Source organism: Salmo salar, chromosome ssa11 (assembly GCF_905237065.1).
Source record: "Salmo salar chromosome ssa11, Ssal_v3.1, whole genome shotgun sequence".
In the NCBI taxonomy this organism is placed as follows: Eukaryota; Metazoa; Chordata; class Actinopteri; order Salmoniformes; family Salmonidae; genus Salmo; species Salmo salar.
In genome coordinates this window covers 102,180,863-102,201,136 of record NC_059452.1, presented here as the reverse complement: position 1 = coordinate 102,201,136, position 20,274 = coordinate 102,180,863, and the positions used below count along the sequence as shown (strand labels likewise).

The 20,274-nt window shown below is 45.4% G+C and overlaps 1 protein-coding gene across 1 annotated transcript in view; it reads right to left on the bottom strand.

Moving 5' to 3' along the window:
* The window catches only part of nbeaa (neurobeachin a), a 337,495-nt gene that overhangs the window by 239,500 nt on the left and 77,721 nt on the right, over positions 1-20,274 (bottom strand). Inside the window, 1 exon segment of the mRNA XM_045690201.1 lies at positions 3,746-3,856. Coding sequence (XP_045546157.1) covers positions 3,746-3,856 — 111 coding nt within the window.

Here is a 20,274-nt window from a genome sequence, read left to right as displayed (position 1 = left end):
AAAAGTCCTTGAAAAAGACAGCACCATGATTTTTATGATCCAAGCAATTTAACACATTATCTAAAACAAGCAAAGCAGCTGAAAAGGTGCTATATCCGGAGATAAAACTGGATTGGTACATAGAATAGAATGAGAAGTTTAAAAAAAAGATCATAGCTGACAGCTAGTCAGGGATTAAAACACTTTGGAAAGGCAAGAGGGAACTTGGAAATTGGACGATGTTTATCTAAATCAGAAGGATCTCCTCCTTTACGTAGGGGAGGACATGTGCCGCTTTCCAGATCTTAGGGAGAACACCAGGGAGAACACCAGGGAGAACACCAGGGAGAACACCAGGGAGAACACCAGGGAGAACACCAGAGAGAACACCAGAGAGAACACCAGGGAGAACACCAGGGAGAACACCAGAGAGAACACCAGGGAGAACACAAGGCATAATACCAGGGAGAACACCAGGGAGAACACCAGAGAGAACACCAGGGAGAACACCAGAGAGAACACCAGGGAGAACACCAGAGAGAACACCAGGGAGAACACCAGGGAGAACACCAGGGATAACACCAGGGAGAACACCAGGGAGAACACCAGGGAGAACACCAGAGAGAACACCAGGGAGAACACCAGAGAGAACACCAGGGAGAACACCAGGGAGAACACCAGGGAGAACACCAGAGAGAACACCAGGGAGAACACCAGGGAGAACACAAGGCATAATACCAGGGAGAACACCAGGGAGAACACCAGGGAAAACACCAGAGAGAACACCAGAGAGAACACCAGAGAGAACACCAGGGAGAACACCAGGGAGAACACCAGAGAGAACACCAGGGAGAACACCAGAGAGAACACCAGGGAGAACACCAGGGAGAACACCAGGGAGAACACAAGGCATAATACCAGGGAGAACACCAGGGAGAACACCAGAGAGAACACCAGGGAGAACACCAGAGAGAACACCAGGGAGAACACCAGGGAGAACACCAGGGAGAACACCAGAGAGAACACCAGGGAGAACACCAGGGAGAACACCAGAGAGAACACCAGGGAGAACACCAGGGAGAACACAAGGCATAATACCAGGGAGAACACCAGGGAGAACACCAGGGAGAACACCAGAGAGAACACCAGGGAGAACACCAGAGAGAACACCAGGGAGAACACCAGGGAGAACACCAGGGAGAACACCAGAGAGAACACCAGGGAGAACACCAGGGAGAACACCAGAGAGAACACCAGGGAAAACACCAGGGAGAACACCAGGGATAACACCAGGGAGAACACCAGAGAGAACACCAGGGAGAACACCAGGGAAAACACCAGGGAAAACACCAGGGAAAACACCAGGGAGAACACCAGGGAGAACACCAGGGAGAACACCAGAGAAAACACCAGGGAAAACACCACGGAAAACACCAGGGATAACACCAGGGAGAACACCAGAGAGAACACCAGGGAGAACACCAGGGAAAACACCAGGGATAACACCAGGGATAACACCAGAGATAATACCAGGGATAACACCAGGGATAACACCAGGGAGAACCCAGGGATAACACCAGGGAGAACACCAGGGATATCACCAGGGATAACACCAGCGATAACACCAGGGATAACACCAGGGATAATACCAGGGAGAACACCAGGGAGAACACCAGGGATAACACCAGGGATAACACCAGAGATTACACCAGGGATAACACCAGGGATAACACCAGGGATAACACCAGAGATAACACCAGGGATAACACCAGGGATAACACCAGAGATAACACCAGGGATAACACCAGGGATAACACCAGGGATAACACCAGAGATAACACCAGGGAGAATACCAGGGATAACACCAGGGATAACACCAGGGAGAATACCAGGGATAACACCAGGGATAACACCAGGGATAACACCAGAGATAATACCAGGGATAACACCAGGGATAACACCAGAGATAACACCAGGGATAACACCAGGGATAACACCAGGGATAACACCAGAGATAACACCAGGGATAACACCAGGGATAACACCAGGGATAACACCAGAAACAAAAGTTAAAATATAGGTTAATGGTTCTGCAACAAGTAGAAAGCTGCAGTGAGAAGGGACTAAGAGAATCAGCCCCAATGTTGTTGTTTTTACATCAATTCTTAGCAAAGCACATCATAAACATCAAAATGTTGACTATCGTCACGTCTATAATACTTCACATAGTTTATAATAATAATGTAGTTATAAGTGTGTTATGTAGCCTGGCAGGTGAATTGGCAAAATACATAAAGTACACTACATGAACAAAAGTATGTGGACGCCTGTTTGTCGAACATCTCATTCCAAAATCATGGACATTAATATGGAGTTGGTCCCCCCCTTTGCTGCTATAACAGCCTCCACTCTTCTGGGAAGGCTTTCCACTAGATGTTGGAACATTGCTGCTATAACAGCCTCCACTCTTCTGGGAAGGCTTTCCACTAGATGATGGAACAGTGCTGCTATAACAGCCTCCACTCTTCTGGGAAGGCTTTCCACTAGATGTTGGAACATTGCTGCTATAACAGCCTCCACTCTTCTGGGAAGGCTTTCCACTAGATGATGGAACATTGCTGTGGGGACTTGCTTCCATTCAACCACAAGAGCATTAGTGAGGTCGGGCACTGATGTTGGGCGATTAGGCCTGGCTCACAGTCAATGTTCCAATTCATCCCAAAGGTGTTCCATGGGGTTGAGGTCAGGGCTCTGTGCAGGCCAGTCAAGTTCTTCCACACTGATATTGACAAACCATTTCTGTATGGACCTTGTTTTGTGCACGGGGGCATTGTCATGCTGAAACAGGAAAGGGCCTTGCACAAACTGTTGCCACAAAGTTGGAAGCACATTATCGCCTAGAATGTAATTTTATGCTGTTGGGTTAACATTTCCCTTCACTGGAACTAAGGGGCCCGAACCATGAAAACATCCCAGACCATTATTCCTCCTCCACCAAACTTTACAGTTGGCACTATGCATTGGGGTAGGTAGTGTTTTCCTGGCATCCGCCAAACCAAAATGAATCCGTCGGACTGCCAGATGGTGAAGCGTGATTAATCACTCCAGAGAACGCGTTTCCACTGCTCCAGAGTACAATAGCGGTGAGCTTTACACCACTCCAGCCGACGCTTGGCATTGGGCATGATGATCTTAGGCTTGTGTGGGCTGCTCGGCCATGGAAACCCATTTCATGAAGTTCCCGACGAACAGTTCTTGTGCTGACGTTGCTTCCAGAGGCAGTTTGGAACTCAGTAGTGAGTGTTGCAACCGTGGACAGACTATTTTTACACGCTTCAGTACTCAGCGGTCCCGTTCTGCGAGCTTGTGTGGCCTACCATTTCGTGGCTGAGCTGTTGTTGCTCTTAGACGTTTCCACTTCACAACAACAGCCCTTACAGTTGAAACAGCCCTTACAGTTGACCGGGGCAGCTCTAGCAGGGCAGAAATTTGACAAACTGACTAGTTGGAAAGGTGGCATCCTATGACAGTGGCACGTTGAAAGTCACTGAGCTGTTCAGTACGACCATTCTATTGCTAATGTTTGTCTATAGAGATTGCACGGCTCTGTGTGCGATTTTATGCACTTGTCAGCAATGGGTGTGGCTGAAATAAGACGAATCCAGTCATTTGAAGGGGTGTCCACATACTTTTGTATATATAGTGTATATATCAAATATATTATAGTATATAGTTTGTATAGTAATAATATAGTACTTTTTCTTACCTCAGCTTGGCAGGTGACTTCGCAGTGAGACAGTAGGTCGACCATACAGCCGATACTCTCACTGTCCTGAATGATGAAGTTCATCTCTAGGTCAAACTCACCTCCCACCAGCTGGAGAGAGACAGACAGACAGAGACAGAGGGAGAGAGAGAGAGACAGATAGAGAGGGAGAGAGAGAGAGAGAGAGAGAGAGAGAGAGAGGAGAGAGAGAGAGAGAGAGAGAGAGAGAGAGAGAGAGAGAGAGAGAGTGATATGGAGGGAGGGAGGTAAGAGAAATTGAGAGGGAAAATGGGGAAGAAAAATGAAAAGAAATCATCATTTAGTGAAGTGGAGGAGAAGAGAGCTGGGTTGTGTCACAAATGTCACCCTATTCCCTATATACTTCTTTTGACCAGAGCTCATAGTGCCCTGTTTAAAAGTAGTGTACTATGTAGGGAATAGGGTGTCATTTGGGAAACAAAGTCTGATAGATGCTGATTACTGTTGAAGAGCCCTTCTAATGCTGCAGGCAACACAGAACACAATGGTAAATACATAATACACCTCTCACAATATCCCTTTCTCTCTCTCCCACTCTCTCTATCCCTCTCTCCTCCCCCTCTCTCCCTCTCACACTCTTCCTCTCTCTCTCTCCCTCTCCCACTCTGTCTCTCTCCCCCTTTCTCCCTCTCTCCCTCGCTCTCTCTCTATCTCTCTCTCTCCCTCTCCCACTCTCCCTCTCTCTCCCTCTCCCCCTCTCTGTCTGTCTCCACCTTTCTCTCTCTCTCCCTATCTCTCTTTCTGTCGCGCTCTCCCTCTATCTCTCTCACTCTCTCTCTCGCTCTCTGTCTCTCTCTCTGTCTCTATCTTTCTGTCTCTCTGTAAAAGGGAGAATAAGACAATCTCTCTCTGTCTCTAGACTCCTGACACACACACACACACACACACACACACACACACACACACACACACACACACACACACACACACACACACACACACACACACACACACACACACACACACACACACACACACACACACACACACACACACACACACACAGAGAGAGATGGAAACACAAAGCTTGACAAACTGAAATAGCATTCCAGTTCTGCACTCGCCCAGGATACACAGAAGAACCAATGACGATGTGATTATTGGAATCTCTCTATAATTACATTTCTTACAGCCCCCTAAATCAGTGGTTCAGGGGTACAACAAAATGGTGAAACGTCTGAGGCACCCCGAGGAGAGGTCTGAGAACCCTAGAAGGCTACAGGCAGAGAGACTAGAGTAGACATGGTAACCTATTCAAGCTATCAAGACTTGCACTACACGACCAAAAGTATGTGGACACCTGCTCATTGAACATCTCATTACAAAATCATGGACATTAATATGTAGTTGGTCCCCAGGACAGATGATTTTTATGCGCTACGCACTTCAGCCCGTTCTGTGTGGCCTACACAGAAATTTGACGAACTGACTTGTTGGAAAGGTAGCATCGTATGACAGTGCCACTTTTAAAGTCACTGAGCTCTTCAGTACGGGCCATTTTACTGCCAGTGTTTGTCTATGGAGATTGCATGGCGGTGTGCTCGAATTTTTATACACCTGTCAGCAACGGGTTTGGCTGAAATTGAACCCAATAATTTGAAGGGGTGTCCACATACTTTTGTATATATCCTTCCTCCTCTAAGGTCTCTAGAAATACTCACCCAATGAGAACGAAAATGTTTTCTAACATAACAAGAGAGCGACCAATAACCGGCCGAGCTGATACATCAGGCTGATGTTAGCCTTTTCTAGTCTGTCTCCATCGGCTTTCCTGATAGTCCTGCTACATAGAAAATCTGCTGCTGTCAGCCACCACTCACCGCCTGAGCCACGAGCACCGCACAAAGCCAAGGAATGTCTAGCTGAGAAAATCAGCAGCGCCAAGCAAGCTCATTCATCCAAACAGAAAGGTGCAGTATTGAGAAAATGGCTGAATTGACACAGTGACCAAAATCAAAGTCCTGTTGCAAATATGAGTTTAGTTAATTCACTAATAAGAAGGCTTGTGTCGACGTGCCCGGACATGCATGAAATAAGCAAGCTAGCTAAGCAGATAGCTATGTGACCTGTTGGTGAAGATTACGATAACTAATCCTTTCATCTGTGGCGTTAGCTAGATAGATACAGTACCAGTCAAACGTTTGGACACACCTACTCATTCAAGGGTTTTTTCTTTATTTTTACTATTTTCTACATTGTAGAATAATAGTGAAGACATAAAAACTATGAAATAACATATATGGAATCATGTAGTAACCAAAGAAGTGTTAAACAAATCAAAATATATTTTATATTTGAGATTCTTCAAAGTCGCCACCGTTTTCCTTGATGACATCTTTGCACATTCTTGGCATTCTCTCAACCAGCTTCATGAGGTAGTGACCTGGAATGAATGTCAATTAACAGGTGTGCCTTGTTAAAAGTTAATTTGTGGAATTTCTTTCCTTCTTAATGTGTTTGAGCCAATTAGTTGTGTTGTGACAAGGTAGGGGTGGCATACAGAAGATAGCCCTATTTGGTAAAAGTCCATATTATGGCAAGAACAGCGCAAAAAAGCAAAGAGAAACCAGTCTATCATTACTTTAAGACATGAAGGTCAGACAATCCTTCATGTCTATCAGTCGCAAAAACCATCAGAAATTGCAGCCCAAATAAATGCTTCACAGAGTTCAAGTAACAGACACATCTCAACATCAACTGTTCAGAGGAGACTGTGTGAATCAGGCCTTCATGGACACCAGGTGAGACCACACACACACACACAATAACATTCTCTCTCCTTCACTTCATCCCTCTCCCCCTTCTCCCTAAATCCTCTAGGTTATATCAGCTGTGTTGGTGAACCCCTCCCACATCTGAACTGGCTGACATAGAGGGCACAGCATGATCATAGGTGAGAGGTCACTTGGTCGGGTCAACAGGAAGTATTATTAAAGAGATGCTTTACATTGAAATAAGAATAAATTAGAATTAAAAAACAAAGCTTAATCATGCTCTCTCTATCCATCTGTCACTCGACTGCAGGTATGTTTTGATGTGAGAGAGGAAGCCAGTCCGTCATCGTCACTTCACCCACTCTTAAGATAACCTTGGGGCCAACTGGGGGCCCAAGGCTTGTTAGGAGACACAGCAATTGTGATGAACTGAGAGAATACTAGGCTGGCACTGTAATTCATGAATCATATGCTGTCTGCTGCTGTTCTTACCTCTTTCCCTTTCTGTCTTCTACACCTCTCTCCCCACCTCGTCTTTCTGTTCTTACCTCTTTCCCTTTCTGTCTTCTACACCTCTCTCCCCACCTCGTCTTTCTGTTCTTACCTCTTTCCCTTTCTGTCTTCTACACCTCTCTCCCCACCTCGTCTTTCTGTTCTTACCTCTTTCCCTTTCTGTCTTCTACACCTCTCTCCCCACCTCGTCTTTCTGTTCTTACCTCTTTCCCTTTCTGTCTTCTACACCTCTCTCCCCACCTCGTCTTTCTGTTCTTACCTCTTTCCCTTTCTGTCTTCTACACCTCTCTCCCCACCTCGTCTTTCTGTTCTTACCTCTTTCCCTTTCTGTCTTCTACACCTCTCTCCCCACCTCGTCTTTCTGTTCTTACCTCTTTCCCTTTCTGTCTTCTACACCTCTCTCCCCACCTCGTCTTTCTGTTCTTACCTCTTTCCCTTTCTGTCTTCTACACCTCTCTCCCCACCTCGTCTTTCTTCCTCGTTTTATAATGCACACCATATGTGCATTGAAGTACAGATTGATCTTGTATTTATAATATTACAATTATCATAATTATAATGCATTTATTATGTATTTATAACACCTGGATAATTAACTTCTTTCAATAAAGCGTTTCACATTCTCCACTGGTTGAAATGAAGTGTCTCATTGAAATACTATCCTGTGTCCTCAGATTAATGCAGATGTAGTTAGATATGATTCGTTGTTTTGTTTTCTGTATATATGAATTACAAATCAATCATGCTTCTAGTCTATTGCATAGTTACAATGTGTAATCATTGATGTCCCAGGAGCAGGAGTGGTAAACACTGTTGAAGTGTATCATTGTAATACATTCATGCAGACACAGCATCATTCACAGAATGGAGTTTGATACACCTGGTATTGGATAATGACTGGAAAAAGAATGTCTCAGAGATTCATACCTGAACCGCACCTTTATTTGCCAAGGAAGAGTACATGATCAGTGGATATATTCAATGTACAGGCTACAATGTGGGAATCTCATGTGTGGTAATAACTACAGTACATGTGTATATAGGGCTTGCATCCTTGGCACAATAAAGTTATTATATTCTACTCTATCCATAGGTTTCATTAATGCCATTCAGACTTGAAGTTGATACAACAACTATGATAGTTGAGGTTCATAGATTGATATGAATATTAGTTCAGAACCTAACGTTTTAGGGTCCATACACAGATCGGCTACATACTCTAGCTAGCTACACATCCATAGGCATGCAGTTATTTTTATCCTCCACTACACTAAGTAAATAGTTAGCAAGCTATGTTACTTCAGTTGTACATTGAATTTGCAGTAAATGCTTTAGCTAGGTAGATTATTTACGTCCACTGTTTCACAAGACGACAGTCTGGTTTGCTGGTTTTCTCAGGAGTCCTTAAAACATTAAACAACACAAATTACAAATTCATTCTCCTAACACTAGCTAGCTGGCTAATGTTAGCTGGTCAGATAACTTGCTAAATAGCGATTTCCGTGAATTAACTTTATGACAAAAAAATATGCACAAGCGTTTGTCTCTACATCAACTAACATATTCCTCTCAATTGTAAATACACTGCTCAAAAAAATAAAGGGAACACTAAAATAACACATCCTAGATCTGAATGAAAGAAATAATCTTATTAATTACTTTTTTCTTTACATAGTTGAATGTGCTGACAACAAAATCACACAAAAATAATCAATGGAAATCCAATTTATCAACCCATGGAGGTCTGGATTTGGAGTCACACTCAAAATTAAAGTGGAAAACTACACTACAGGCTGATCCAACTTTGATGTAATGTCCTTAAAAGAAGTCAAAATGAGGCTCAGTAGTGTGTGTGGCCTCCACGTGCCTGTATGACCTCCCTACAATGCCTGGGCATGCTCCTGATGAGGTGGCGGATGGTCTCCTGAGGGATCTCCTCCCAGACCTGGACTAAAGCATCCGCCAACTCCTGGACAGTCTGTGGTGCAACGTGGCGTTGGTGGATGGAGCGAGACATGATGTCCCAGATGTGCTCAATTGGATTCAGGTCTGGGGAACGGGCGGGCCAGTCCATAGCATCAATGCCTTCCTCTTGCAGGAACTGCTGACACACTCCAGCCACATGAGGTCTAGCATTGTCTTGCATTAGGAGGAACCCAGGGCCAACTGCACCAGCATATGGTCTCACAAGGGGTCTGAGGATCTCATCTCGGTACCTAATGGCAGTCAGGCTACCTCTGGCGAGCACATGGAGGGCTGTGCGGCCCCCCAAAGAAATGCCACCCCACACCATGACTGACCCACCGCCAAACCGGTCATGCTGGAGGATGTTGCAGGCAGCAGAATGTTCTCCACGGCGTCTCCAGACTCTGTCACGTCTGTCACATGTGCTCAGTGTGAACCTGCTTTCATCTGTGAAGAGCACAGGGCGCCAGTGGCGAATTTGCCAATCTTGGTGTTCTCTGGCAAATGCCAAACGTCCTGCACGATGTTGGGCTGTAAGCACAACCCCCACCTGTGGACGTCGGGCCCTCATACCACCCTCATGGAGTCTGTTTCTGACCGTTTGAGCAGACACATGCACATTTGTGGCCTGCTGGAGGTCATTTTGCAGGGCTCTGGCAGTGCTCCTCCTGCTCCTCCTTGCACAAAGGCGGAGGTAGCGGTCCTGCTGCTGGGTTGTTGCCCTCCCACGGCCTCCTCCACGTCTCCTGATGTACTGGCCTGTCTCCTGGTAGCGCCTCCATGCTCTGGACACTACGCTGACAGACACAGCAAACCTTCTTGCCACAGCTCGCATTGATGTGCCATCCTGGATGAGCTGCACTACCTGAGCCACTTGTGTGGGTTGTAGACTCCGTCTCATGCTACCACTAGAGTGAAAGCATCGCCAGCATTCAAAAGTGACCAAAACATCAGCCAGGAAGCATAGGAACTGAGAAGTGGTCTGTGGTCCCCACCTGCAGAACCACTCCTTTATTGGGAGTGTCTTGCTTATTGCCTATAATTTCCACCTGTTGTCTATTCCATTTGCACAACAGCATGTGAAATGTATTGTCAATCAGTGTTGCTTCCTAAGTGGACAGTTTGATTTCACAGAAGTGTGATTGGCTTGGAGTTACATTGTGTTGTTTAAGTGTTCCCTTTATTTTTTTGAGCAGTATATTTAGCTTGACTCGTTATGACGTTATAACAACTTATATCTGGTTCCACCGTAATATTTTGTCAGACATTTTTGCTGAAGAAAGTCACCAGGGACGGGTGGCTCGTATCAAAATTCGTCATTGGAACCATTCGATATGATCGGTCATATAAAAACCTTGGGACCCAAATGCATAATGAGTGTTCTAACTCCCCCTTGTGGTGGTCTGGAGTAATGAAGCCATGACGCTGGGAACCTCTAACTCCCCCTTGTGGTGGTCTGGAGTAATGAAGCCATGACGCTGGGTACCTCTAACTCCCCCTTGTGGTGGTCTGGAGTAATGAAGCCATGACGCTGGGTACCTCTAACTCCCCCTTGTGGTGGTCTGGAGTAATGAAGCCATGACGCTGGGTACCTCTAACTCCCCCTTGTGGTGGTCTGGAGTAATGAAGCTCTGACACTGGGTACCTCTAACTCCCCCTTGTGGTGGTCTGGAGTAATGAAGCCATGACGCTGGGTACCTCTAACTCCCCCTTGTGGTGGTCTGGAGTAATGAAGCCATGACGCTGGGTACCTCTAACTCCCCCTTGTGGTGGTCTGGAGTAATGAAGCCATGACGCTGGGTACCTCTAACTCCCCCTTGTGGTGGTCTGGAGTAATGAAGCCCTGACGCTGGGTACCTCTAACTCCCCCTTGTGGTGGTCTGGAGTAATGAAGCCATGACGCTGGGTACCTCTAACTCCCCCTTGTGGTGGTCTGGAGTAATGAAGCCATGACGCTGGGTACCTCTAACTCCCCCTTGTGGTGGTCTGGAGTAATGAAGCCATGACGCTGGGTACCTCTAACTCCCCCTTGTGGTGGTCTGGAGTAATGAAGCCATGACGCTGGGTACCTCTAACTCCCCCTTGTGGTGGTCTGGAGTAATGAAGCCATGACGCTGGGTACCTCTAACTCCCCCTTGTGGTGGTCTGGAGTAATGAAGCCCTGACACTGGGTACCTCTAACTCCCCCTTGTGGTGGTCTGGAGTAATGAAGCCATGACGCTGGGTACCTCTAACTCCCCCTTGTGGTGGTCTGGAGTAATGAAGCCATGACGCTGGGTACCTCTAACTCCCCCTTGTGGTGGTCTGGAGTAATGAAGCCATGACGCTGGGTACCTCTAACTCCCCCTTGTGGTGGTCTGGAGTAATGAAGCCATGACGCTGGGTACCTCTAACTCCCCTTGTGGTGGTCTGGAGTAATGAAGCCATGACGCTGGGTACCTCTAACTCCCCCTTGTGGTGGTCTGGAGTAATGAAGCCATGACGCTGGGTACCTCTAACTCCCCCTTGTGGTGGTCTGGAGTAATGAAGCCATGACGCTGGGTACCTCTAACTCCCCCTTGTGGTGGTCTGGAGTAATGAAGCCATGACGCTGGGTACCTCTAACTCCCCCTTGTGGTGGTCTGGAGTAATGAAGCCCTGACGCTGGGTACCTCTAACTCCCCCTTGTGGTGGTCTGGAGTAATGAAGCCATGACGCTGGGTACCTCTAACTCCCCCTTGTGGTGGTCTGGAGTAATGAAGCCATGACGCTGGGTACCTCTAACTCCCCTTGTGGTGGTCTGGAGTAATGAAGCCATGACGCTGGGTACCTCTAACTCCCCCTTGTGGTGGTCTGGAGTAATGAAGCCATGACGCTGGGTACCTCTAACTCCCCCTTGTGGTGGTCTGGAGTAATGAAGCCATGACGCTGGGTACCTCTAACTCCCCCTTGTGGTGGTCTGGAGTAATGAAGCCATGACGCTGGGTACCTCTAACTCCCCTTGTGGTGGTCTGGAGTAATGAAGCCATGACGCTGGGTACCTCTAACTCCCCCTTGTGGTGGTCTGGAGTAATGAAGCTGTGCCGATGGGAACCTCTAACTCCCCCTTGTGGTGGTCTGGAACAATGAAGCTCTGACGCTGGGTACCTCGAAGTCCCGCGGTGCTCACAACCTTTAAAGGAGGAACTGCTGTACCTAACGTTAGCTTGTTAGCATTTTGAACATGCGCCATTTTCGGCAATGAGCCATCTGACTTGCAGTGTAATGTTAGCTATTCACTGGTATGCTGATCTGACCAACCACAATCCTTTCTGTAAATTGACAGTGGGATTAGATTGTAGTAATAGGGATCGGTGTGTGTTCTCACTGGGCAGATTTGAGTCATTCAGACAGAACGTTCATCGTCGTTTCATCTTTGTTCCTGCGTCCGCTCTCTGTTAGATATTATGCACATTTATGGTTTGGTAGGAAATGTAATCGACATTGATCTAGTTCTCATAGTATCAGTAAACAGCACCCGAGTGGCGCAGCGGTCTAAGGCACTGCATCTCAGTGCTAGAGGCGTCACTACAGTCCTTGGTTCGGATCCAGGCTGTATCACATCCGGCCGTGTTTGGGAGTCCCATAGGGTGGCACACAACTGGCCAGGGTAGGTCGTCATTGTAAATAAGAATTTGTTCTTAACTGACTTGCCTAGTTAAATAAAGGGTTGAATGAATTTTTTTTTGCCAATCCAATTGTAGGATCAAGTTTCAACCCGCCCATTTCTTGACAGATAGCTGAACTAGCCAACTGAGTTGTTTAGAGATGAACATCTGAAAGAATGAAAAAAATCCTGATCATGGAAAATAACAAAAAAATACTAGTTTCCTAAAGCATCTGTGATCACAAGTCATGACGTTACGTTGGACCCATTTTGCGTTGAATAGATGTTGTTTTATATTGTCAAACTAACAGCAGTGTCTGTATGATGTCCTTCTGTACAGGCGTGACCTGCTGGACTGGTGCTTCTATGTAAATGTTGTTGATCAGTAGGCTAATGGAAGTCCCAAATGAAAGACAGATGTTTGTAATCTGTAGCACCATAGACTCCACTGATCAGCTAAAACAAGATCAGTAAGTCAATGCACACACCCCTATTGAATATGCCTTCACCTGTATTGTGTGTAAGGCCTATGACCTCTTGATTTACCCAGGTTATCAAGAGATTTACCATTCAACTACATGTATTACCGCTATGTAGTTACAATGGTAAAAACTAAGTGAAATGTGTTGATTGATTTTAAAATGGATGCATTAATGTACACACACATGGCTGTCTATGGGACATTTTGTTATCAACATTTTATAATTGAATATCGGCTTAAAATAACGGCCATTGACCTCCTTGACCCCCCAATAAATCGGCATCGGCCCCTAAAAAAATCCATATCGGTCTTTCTCTAAAAGTAACAGCTTTAAATGTTGTTTAAATGTTACAGGACGGTTGGAGTTAAACCAATGACATTGGGTTTTTTCAACCTTAACCAAAAGCTAACGTTAACCTTAGACAATTAGGCTTATACAGTACAATATAAATGTTAAATTAGGGTTGAAAAATTACCCAATACGACAGATGCTTTTTCTTAAGCTTACAGGAAAGCTAAAGTTAACCTTATGCAATATAAATGTACAGAATGATTGAAATTATGCCTTATTGGTATTGAAATGTTGTACAAACGTCTGTGGAATGTTGAGGAAAATATTAGCCCCTTGTGTGTCTGGGTAATTGGTTCATCTCAAGAGGAGAGAAAGGAAAACTCAATACCGGTAGAATTAATTCTCTCTCTCTCTCACTCCTTTTATTCTACCCCTTGTTCAGGGGCTTGGTTTAATCTCTTCTAATGGGCTCAGAGAACACAGGATCAATTCACTCAGAGAGAGTGAGAGGGGGGGAGAACGAGAGAGAGAGGGATCAGAAAGAGAGAGAGAGAGAGAGAGAGAGAGAGAGAGAGTGTGAAGGACATAGAAGGAGATAGGAAACTGTTCCCTATGTATATGGATAACGTAAACACAGAGAGGATAGAGAGGACACAGCAAGGTGACTCAACTGCAGGGTTAAAGCATCTCAACTCCTTCCAATTCTACGGCTCTGTTTCTATACTTCTCTCCGCCCTGTCTCCCTTACTCCGTACTCATCTGACATGTTAGGATGGGTGGAGAGTAATGGTCAAGGCCTTTCTCTAAACCATAACTGTCACTGAATCAGTGTATCTACCAAGGAGCAAAGGAGACAAGGATGCATGTTTGAAGGAAACGAGGAGAGGAGAGAAGGATGCATGTTTGAAGGAAACGAGGAGAGGAGAGAAGGATGCATGTTTGAAGGAAATGAGGAGAGGAGTCAAGGATGCATGTTTGAAGTAAACGAGGAGAGGAGAAAAGGATGCATGTTTGAAGGAAACAAGGAGAGGCGTCAAGGATGCATGTTTGAAGGAAACGAGGAGAGGAGAGAAGGATGCATGTTTGAAGGAAATGAGGAGAGGAGTCAAGGATGCATGTTTGAAGTAAACGAGGAGAGGAGAAAAGGATGCATGTTTGAAGGAAACAAGGAGAGGAGTCAAGGATGCATGTTTGAAGTAAACGAGGAGAGTAGTCAAGGATGCATGTTTGAAGTAAACGAGGAGAGGAGAGAAGGATGCATGTTTGAAGGAAACGAGGAGAGGAGAAAAGGATGCATGTTTGAAGGAAACAAGGAGAGGCGTCAAGGATGCATGTTTGAAGTAAACGAGGAGAGGAGAGAAGGATGCATGTTTGAAGTAAACGAGGAGAGGAGTCAAGGATGCATGTTTGAAGTAAACGAGGAGAGGAGTCAAGGATGCATGTTTGAAGTAAACGAGGAGAGGAGAGAAGGATGCATGTTTGAAGGTCTCAACTCCCAACTCCTCCCATTGAGTTATAGAGCATGTTAAAGGGACAATACAGGATTGTTTTAAAAAACACGTGTTTTAAAATGGATGACCAATGTCTGACTGCTCCTGGAAAGCAGTGTGTAAAGCCTCCCATGATGAATGTTAGCGCCGGCTAATGACCACTGTAGCTAATGTAGCGTGAGATAGCAACATTCCTAGCCTGCAGCATCCCTTCCTCTGTGTGTGTGACTGTGTTTATTATCTGTCTATACTGTTTAGCATGTCTGTCTATAAGTTTGAGAGTTGACCAGCAACTCAAGGACAAGGGGTTGAAAGACTGCTTTATCTCTTTCTCTCTCTCTCTCTCTCTCTGACAAATACACTATATATACAAAAGTATCTGGACTCGGCTATTTCAGCAATACCCATTGCTGACAGGTGTATAAAATCGAGCATACAGCCATGCAACCTCCATAGACAAACATTGGCAGTAGAATGGCCGTACTGAAGAGCTAGGTGACTTTCAACGTGGCACGGTCATAGGATGCCACCTTTCCAACAGCCCTGCTGGAGCTGGGTTCAGGATTGTCCATAATCATAGTAGCATCCACATTAATGTACAAGTGTTTAAAAACATATTCTATTCTTATTTACATTCAAAGTGACTTTTGGAGCTCCCTATAGCTCAGTATTTCAATGATTTATTTTACAGTCATTATTGCTCATCTTTATCAAGGGTGTCAATCATTTGGGACCTCACTGTGTTTGGTGCTGTGTAGGAGGAAGTCATGTGACTGAAGGTGGTAGAAGGAAGCCATGTGACTAAAGATGGTAGCAGGAAGCCATGTGACTGAAGATGGCAGGAGGAAGTCATGTGACTGAAGATGGTAGCAGGAAGCCATGTGACTGAAGGTGGTAGCAGGAAGCCATGTGACTGAAGATGGTAGGAGGAAGTCATGTAACTGGAAGCTCAGATATACAAGTTGTGTCTCTTAGAACAGCGGTTTTTAAACCTCTCCTCGGGGACCCACAGACATTTCACAGTTTTGTTCTATCCCTGAACTAGATTCTCCTAGTTAAGGACTTGATGATTAATTGACAAGTTGAATAATGGCTGCTAGTTCTGGAATAGATTAAATACATGGAACGGATGGGGGCTCCCGGAAGGGAAGTTTGAGAACCACTGTTTTAGAAAACGGAGAAATGTGATATTACACTATTGACCAGAGAAAGAAACACATAGAGGTGTAGAAAAGCCTAATACTGAGTAAATAAATAGATGGAATTCCATTGGACGTACGTCCTTTTCACGCCCTACTGGACGGACAACTGTAGTGTTTGTAACGCAAGATGGAGGAGACCCTGTCGCTCGTCGAGAATGCATTTATTTTGGGAGATTGCAAATAGGTTATAGGTAAAAAGAAAATAAAAAATGTTTGTTACATTTTCCTCAACTTCATTCTCTTACTTTCTAGCAAGTCATGCTAGCACAGAGCAGCTAACGTTTGATAGCTAACACAGAGCAGCTAACGTTAGATAGCTAACACAGAGCAGCTAACGTTAGATAGCTAACAAAGAGCAGCTAACGTTAGATAGCTAACACAGAGCAGCTAACGTTAGATAGCTAACACAGAGCAGCTAACATTAGATAGCTAACACAGAGCAGCTAACGTTAGATAGCTAACAAAGAGCAGCTAATGTTAGATAGCTAACACAGAGCAGCTAACATTAGATAGCTAACACAGAGCAGCTAACGTTAGATAGCTAACAAAGAGAAGCTAACGTTAGATAGCTAACACAGAGCAGCTAACGTTAGATAGCTAACACAGAGAGGCTAATGTTAGATCCATATTTTTTAAACTTCATTGTTGGTTAGGGGCTTGTAAGTAAACATTTCACTGTAAGGTATTGTTGTATTCGGTGCATGTGACCCTAGTCATAGATTATTCTCTCTGCTACCGCACGGCAAGCGGTACCGGGGCGCCAAGTCTAGGTCCAAGAGGCTCCTAAACAGCTTCTACCCCCAAGCCACAAGACTCCTGAACATCTAATCAAATGGCTACCCCCTGTATATAGTCTCCACATTGACTCTGTATCGGTGTATATAGTCTCCACATTGACTCTGTACCGTAATACCCTGTATATAGCCTCCACATTGACTCTGTACCGGTACCCCCTGTATATAGCCCCGCTATTGTTATTGACTGCTGCGCTTTAATTATTTGTTATTCTTATCTCTTACTTTTACCTTTCTTATAAAAAAAATTGTATTTTCTTAAAACTGCATCGTTGTTTGAGGGCGTGTAAGTAAGCATTTCACTGTAAGCTCTACACCTGTTGTATTCTGCACCATTTCATTTGATTTGATTTGAACACAGAGCAGCTAACGTTAGCTAGCTAGCTAACACAGAGCAGTTAAAGTTAACTAGCTAGCTAACACAGAGCAGCTAACATTAGCTAGTTAGCTAAATGCTAGGCCAGGTTGAAGATACTGTAGCTACACAAACGTCAATACCATCACAATAAACTTTGCTGAATTAAAACGGGAGGCTGACATCCAATGTTGCATTATTCAACATCACTATTAAAAAAGTACTCATTTATAGAACCTCATTCTGTGGTTTGGTAACTTCCTGTTCTATTTACACACAGTGGCCGGACTGTGGTTTGGTAACTTCCTGTTCTATTGACGGACTATGGCCTGACTGAAGACCATGCAGAGTTTGGGAAAATTCAAAGTATGCGGCATGAGTTTCACAGTCCCTCGGATACAAGGGAGCACTGCGATGCCACTCCGTTGCGGATGGTCCCCATTGAAATGAATGACTTCCGGTGCAACGCAATGGGACATCTCTATATATAATATAACATCTCCGTATGGTCACTGTTGGCCAGACACGATAGAACACATCACGCTGTTATTGTCTCAGCTTATGTCTGTTTTATGCAGACACAGACACACACATAAAAGGACAGGCATGTACACATAGTAGAATGTATGGTGAGGATGACGCAAACAATGGCAACACAAGGGGGAGAGAGAAAGAAAGAAGGAGAGAGAGCGCGAGAGAGAATGATAGAGAAGGAGAGAGAGAGAATGAGAGATAGAGAGAGGAGAGTTAGAAAGAAGGAGAGAGAGAGAGAGAGTAGAGAGTAAAAGAGAGAGCGAGAGTTGAGAGAGAAAGTAGAGTGTAAAAGAGTAGAGAGTAAAAGAGAGAGTGAGAGACAGAAGGATAGAGGAGAGAGAGACAGGAGAGTTAGAAAGAAGGAGAGAGAGAGACTAGATAGCAAAGAGAGAGCGAAGGAGAGAGAGAGAGTAAGAGGAAAAGAGAGAGAGAGAGAGTAAGAGGAAAAGAGAGAGAGAGAGAGACAGAGGTACAAAGAGAAATGTAACGGTGGTTGAATTAGAATGTTTTAATTATTTCATTTTGTGGTTCGGTTCTATTTTTCCCTTCCCATTTACAGTGATGTGTAGTCAGATCAGATCCCTCAGGACTATCGTCAGATCAGATCCCTCAGGACTATCGTCAGATCAGATCCGTCAGGACTATCGTCAGTTCAGATCCCTCAGGACTATCGTCAGAGCAGATCAGTCAGGACTATCGTCAGATCAGTTCCCTCAGGACTATCGTAAGATCAGATCCGTCAGGACTATCGTCAGATCAGATCCCTCAGGACTATCGTCAGAGCAGATCAGTCAGGACTATCGTCAGATCAGTTCCCTCAGGACTATCGTAAGATCAGTTCCCTCAGGACTATCGTCAGATCAGATCCCTCAGGACTATCATCAGATCAGTTCCCTCAGGGCTATCGTCAGATCAGTTCCCTCAGGACTATCGTCAGATCAGATCCCTCAGGACTATCGTCAAATCAGATCCCTCCCTTCTGAGTTGTGTTGGAAAGGACCTACTACTACAGGAAAAGTGAGTCTGCAATTCACTCCAAATTGACTTCACACGGATCTTTGACACTATCAACCATGGACAACTTCCACACTCTCTAAGCAGACTAGGCACTTCAAATCACATCTGTCTCTCAATCCGCATCTATCTTCAGGGCAGACAGCAAACAGTTAAGTGGGGCCACTTCTACTCAGAGGCCCAGTCAGTATAGGCTGGGGTCCCCCAAGGCAGAGTCCTATCCCTGCTCCTGCTTATTTTCTGTATGAAATCACAAGACAAACCTGAGTCCATCTAGTGTTGAACCCATTCAATATGCAGACAATATGACCCTTTCTGAACATCTCTCCACCAGGCCAAATGCAAGCTGCTGTGGAAGCAGTCACAGCATTGGGGTCCGACATTCTGCCTAACAGCCAATGCACTGAAAACCAAGGAGATGGTTGTTAGCCTTTAGGAAGCGTCAAAACATATAGACTCCTTCTCCTGTTGTCCTGAAGGGCCAGCCAGTGGAACATGTGGACAAGCCAGTGGAACATGTGGACAAGCCAGTGGAACATGTGGACAAGTCAGTGGAACATGTGGACAAGCCAGTGGAACATGTGGACAAGTCAGTGGAACATGTGGACAAGCCAATGGAACATGTGGACAACTTTAAGCTCCTCCAGGTGCAGGTCTCCTTTGAGCTCTCATTGGATGCCCACGTCAGATACATGCTGAAGACAGCCCAACCAAGAATCCACTTCCTGATCGTGTCCGAGCCCGCTGCTCTGTCTCCAGGTGTTCTAACCCAAATGTGACATTCATCAGGCCTGTCCTGGAATATGCTTCACCTGATCAAAGACATGGACGGACGTCATAGAAGATGCTGCCGCCGTATCATCTGAATACCCTATGACTATCCCTCAGCCTGGAGGCAAGAAAAGACGAGGCCACAAGAAGTGAGTTCACTCAGGCTGCTGAAGAAAGGGGACCCGCACACTAATCCAGGTTCTCACCACTAAACCAAGCCACTATAACCTGCAACATAGGTGACAATACACACAGGAAATCAGTAGCACAAAAAAGATACCGACTGACCTTTCTGCCACAGCGTAAAGACGTACCCTGTAGTGTACCTGGGTGTAAAGACGTACCCTGTACCCTGAAGTGTACCTGGGTGTAAAGACGTACCCTGTACCCTGTAGTGTACCTGGGTGTAAAGACGTACCCTGTACCCTGAAGTGTACCTGGGTGTAAAGATGTACCCTGTAGTGTACCTGGGTGTAAAGACGTACCCTGTACCCTGTAGTGTACCTGGGTGTAAAGATGTACCCTGTACCCTGTAGTGTACCTGGGTGTAAAGACGTACCCTGTAGTGTACCTGGGTGTAAAGACGTACCCTGTACCCTGTAGTGTACCTGGGTGTAAAGATGTACCCTGTAGTGTACCTGGGTGTAAAGACGTACCCTGTACCCTGTAGTGTACCTGGGTGTAAAGACATACCCTGTACCCTGTAGTGTACCTGGGTGTAAAGACGTACCCTGTACCCT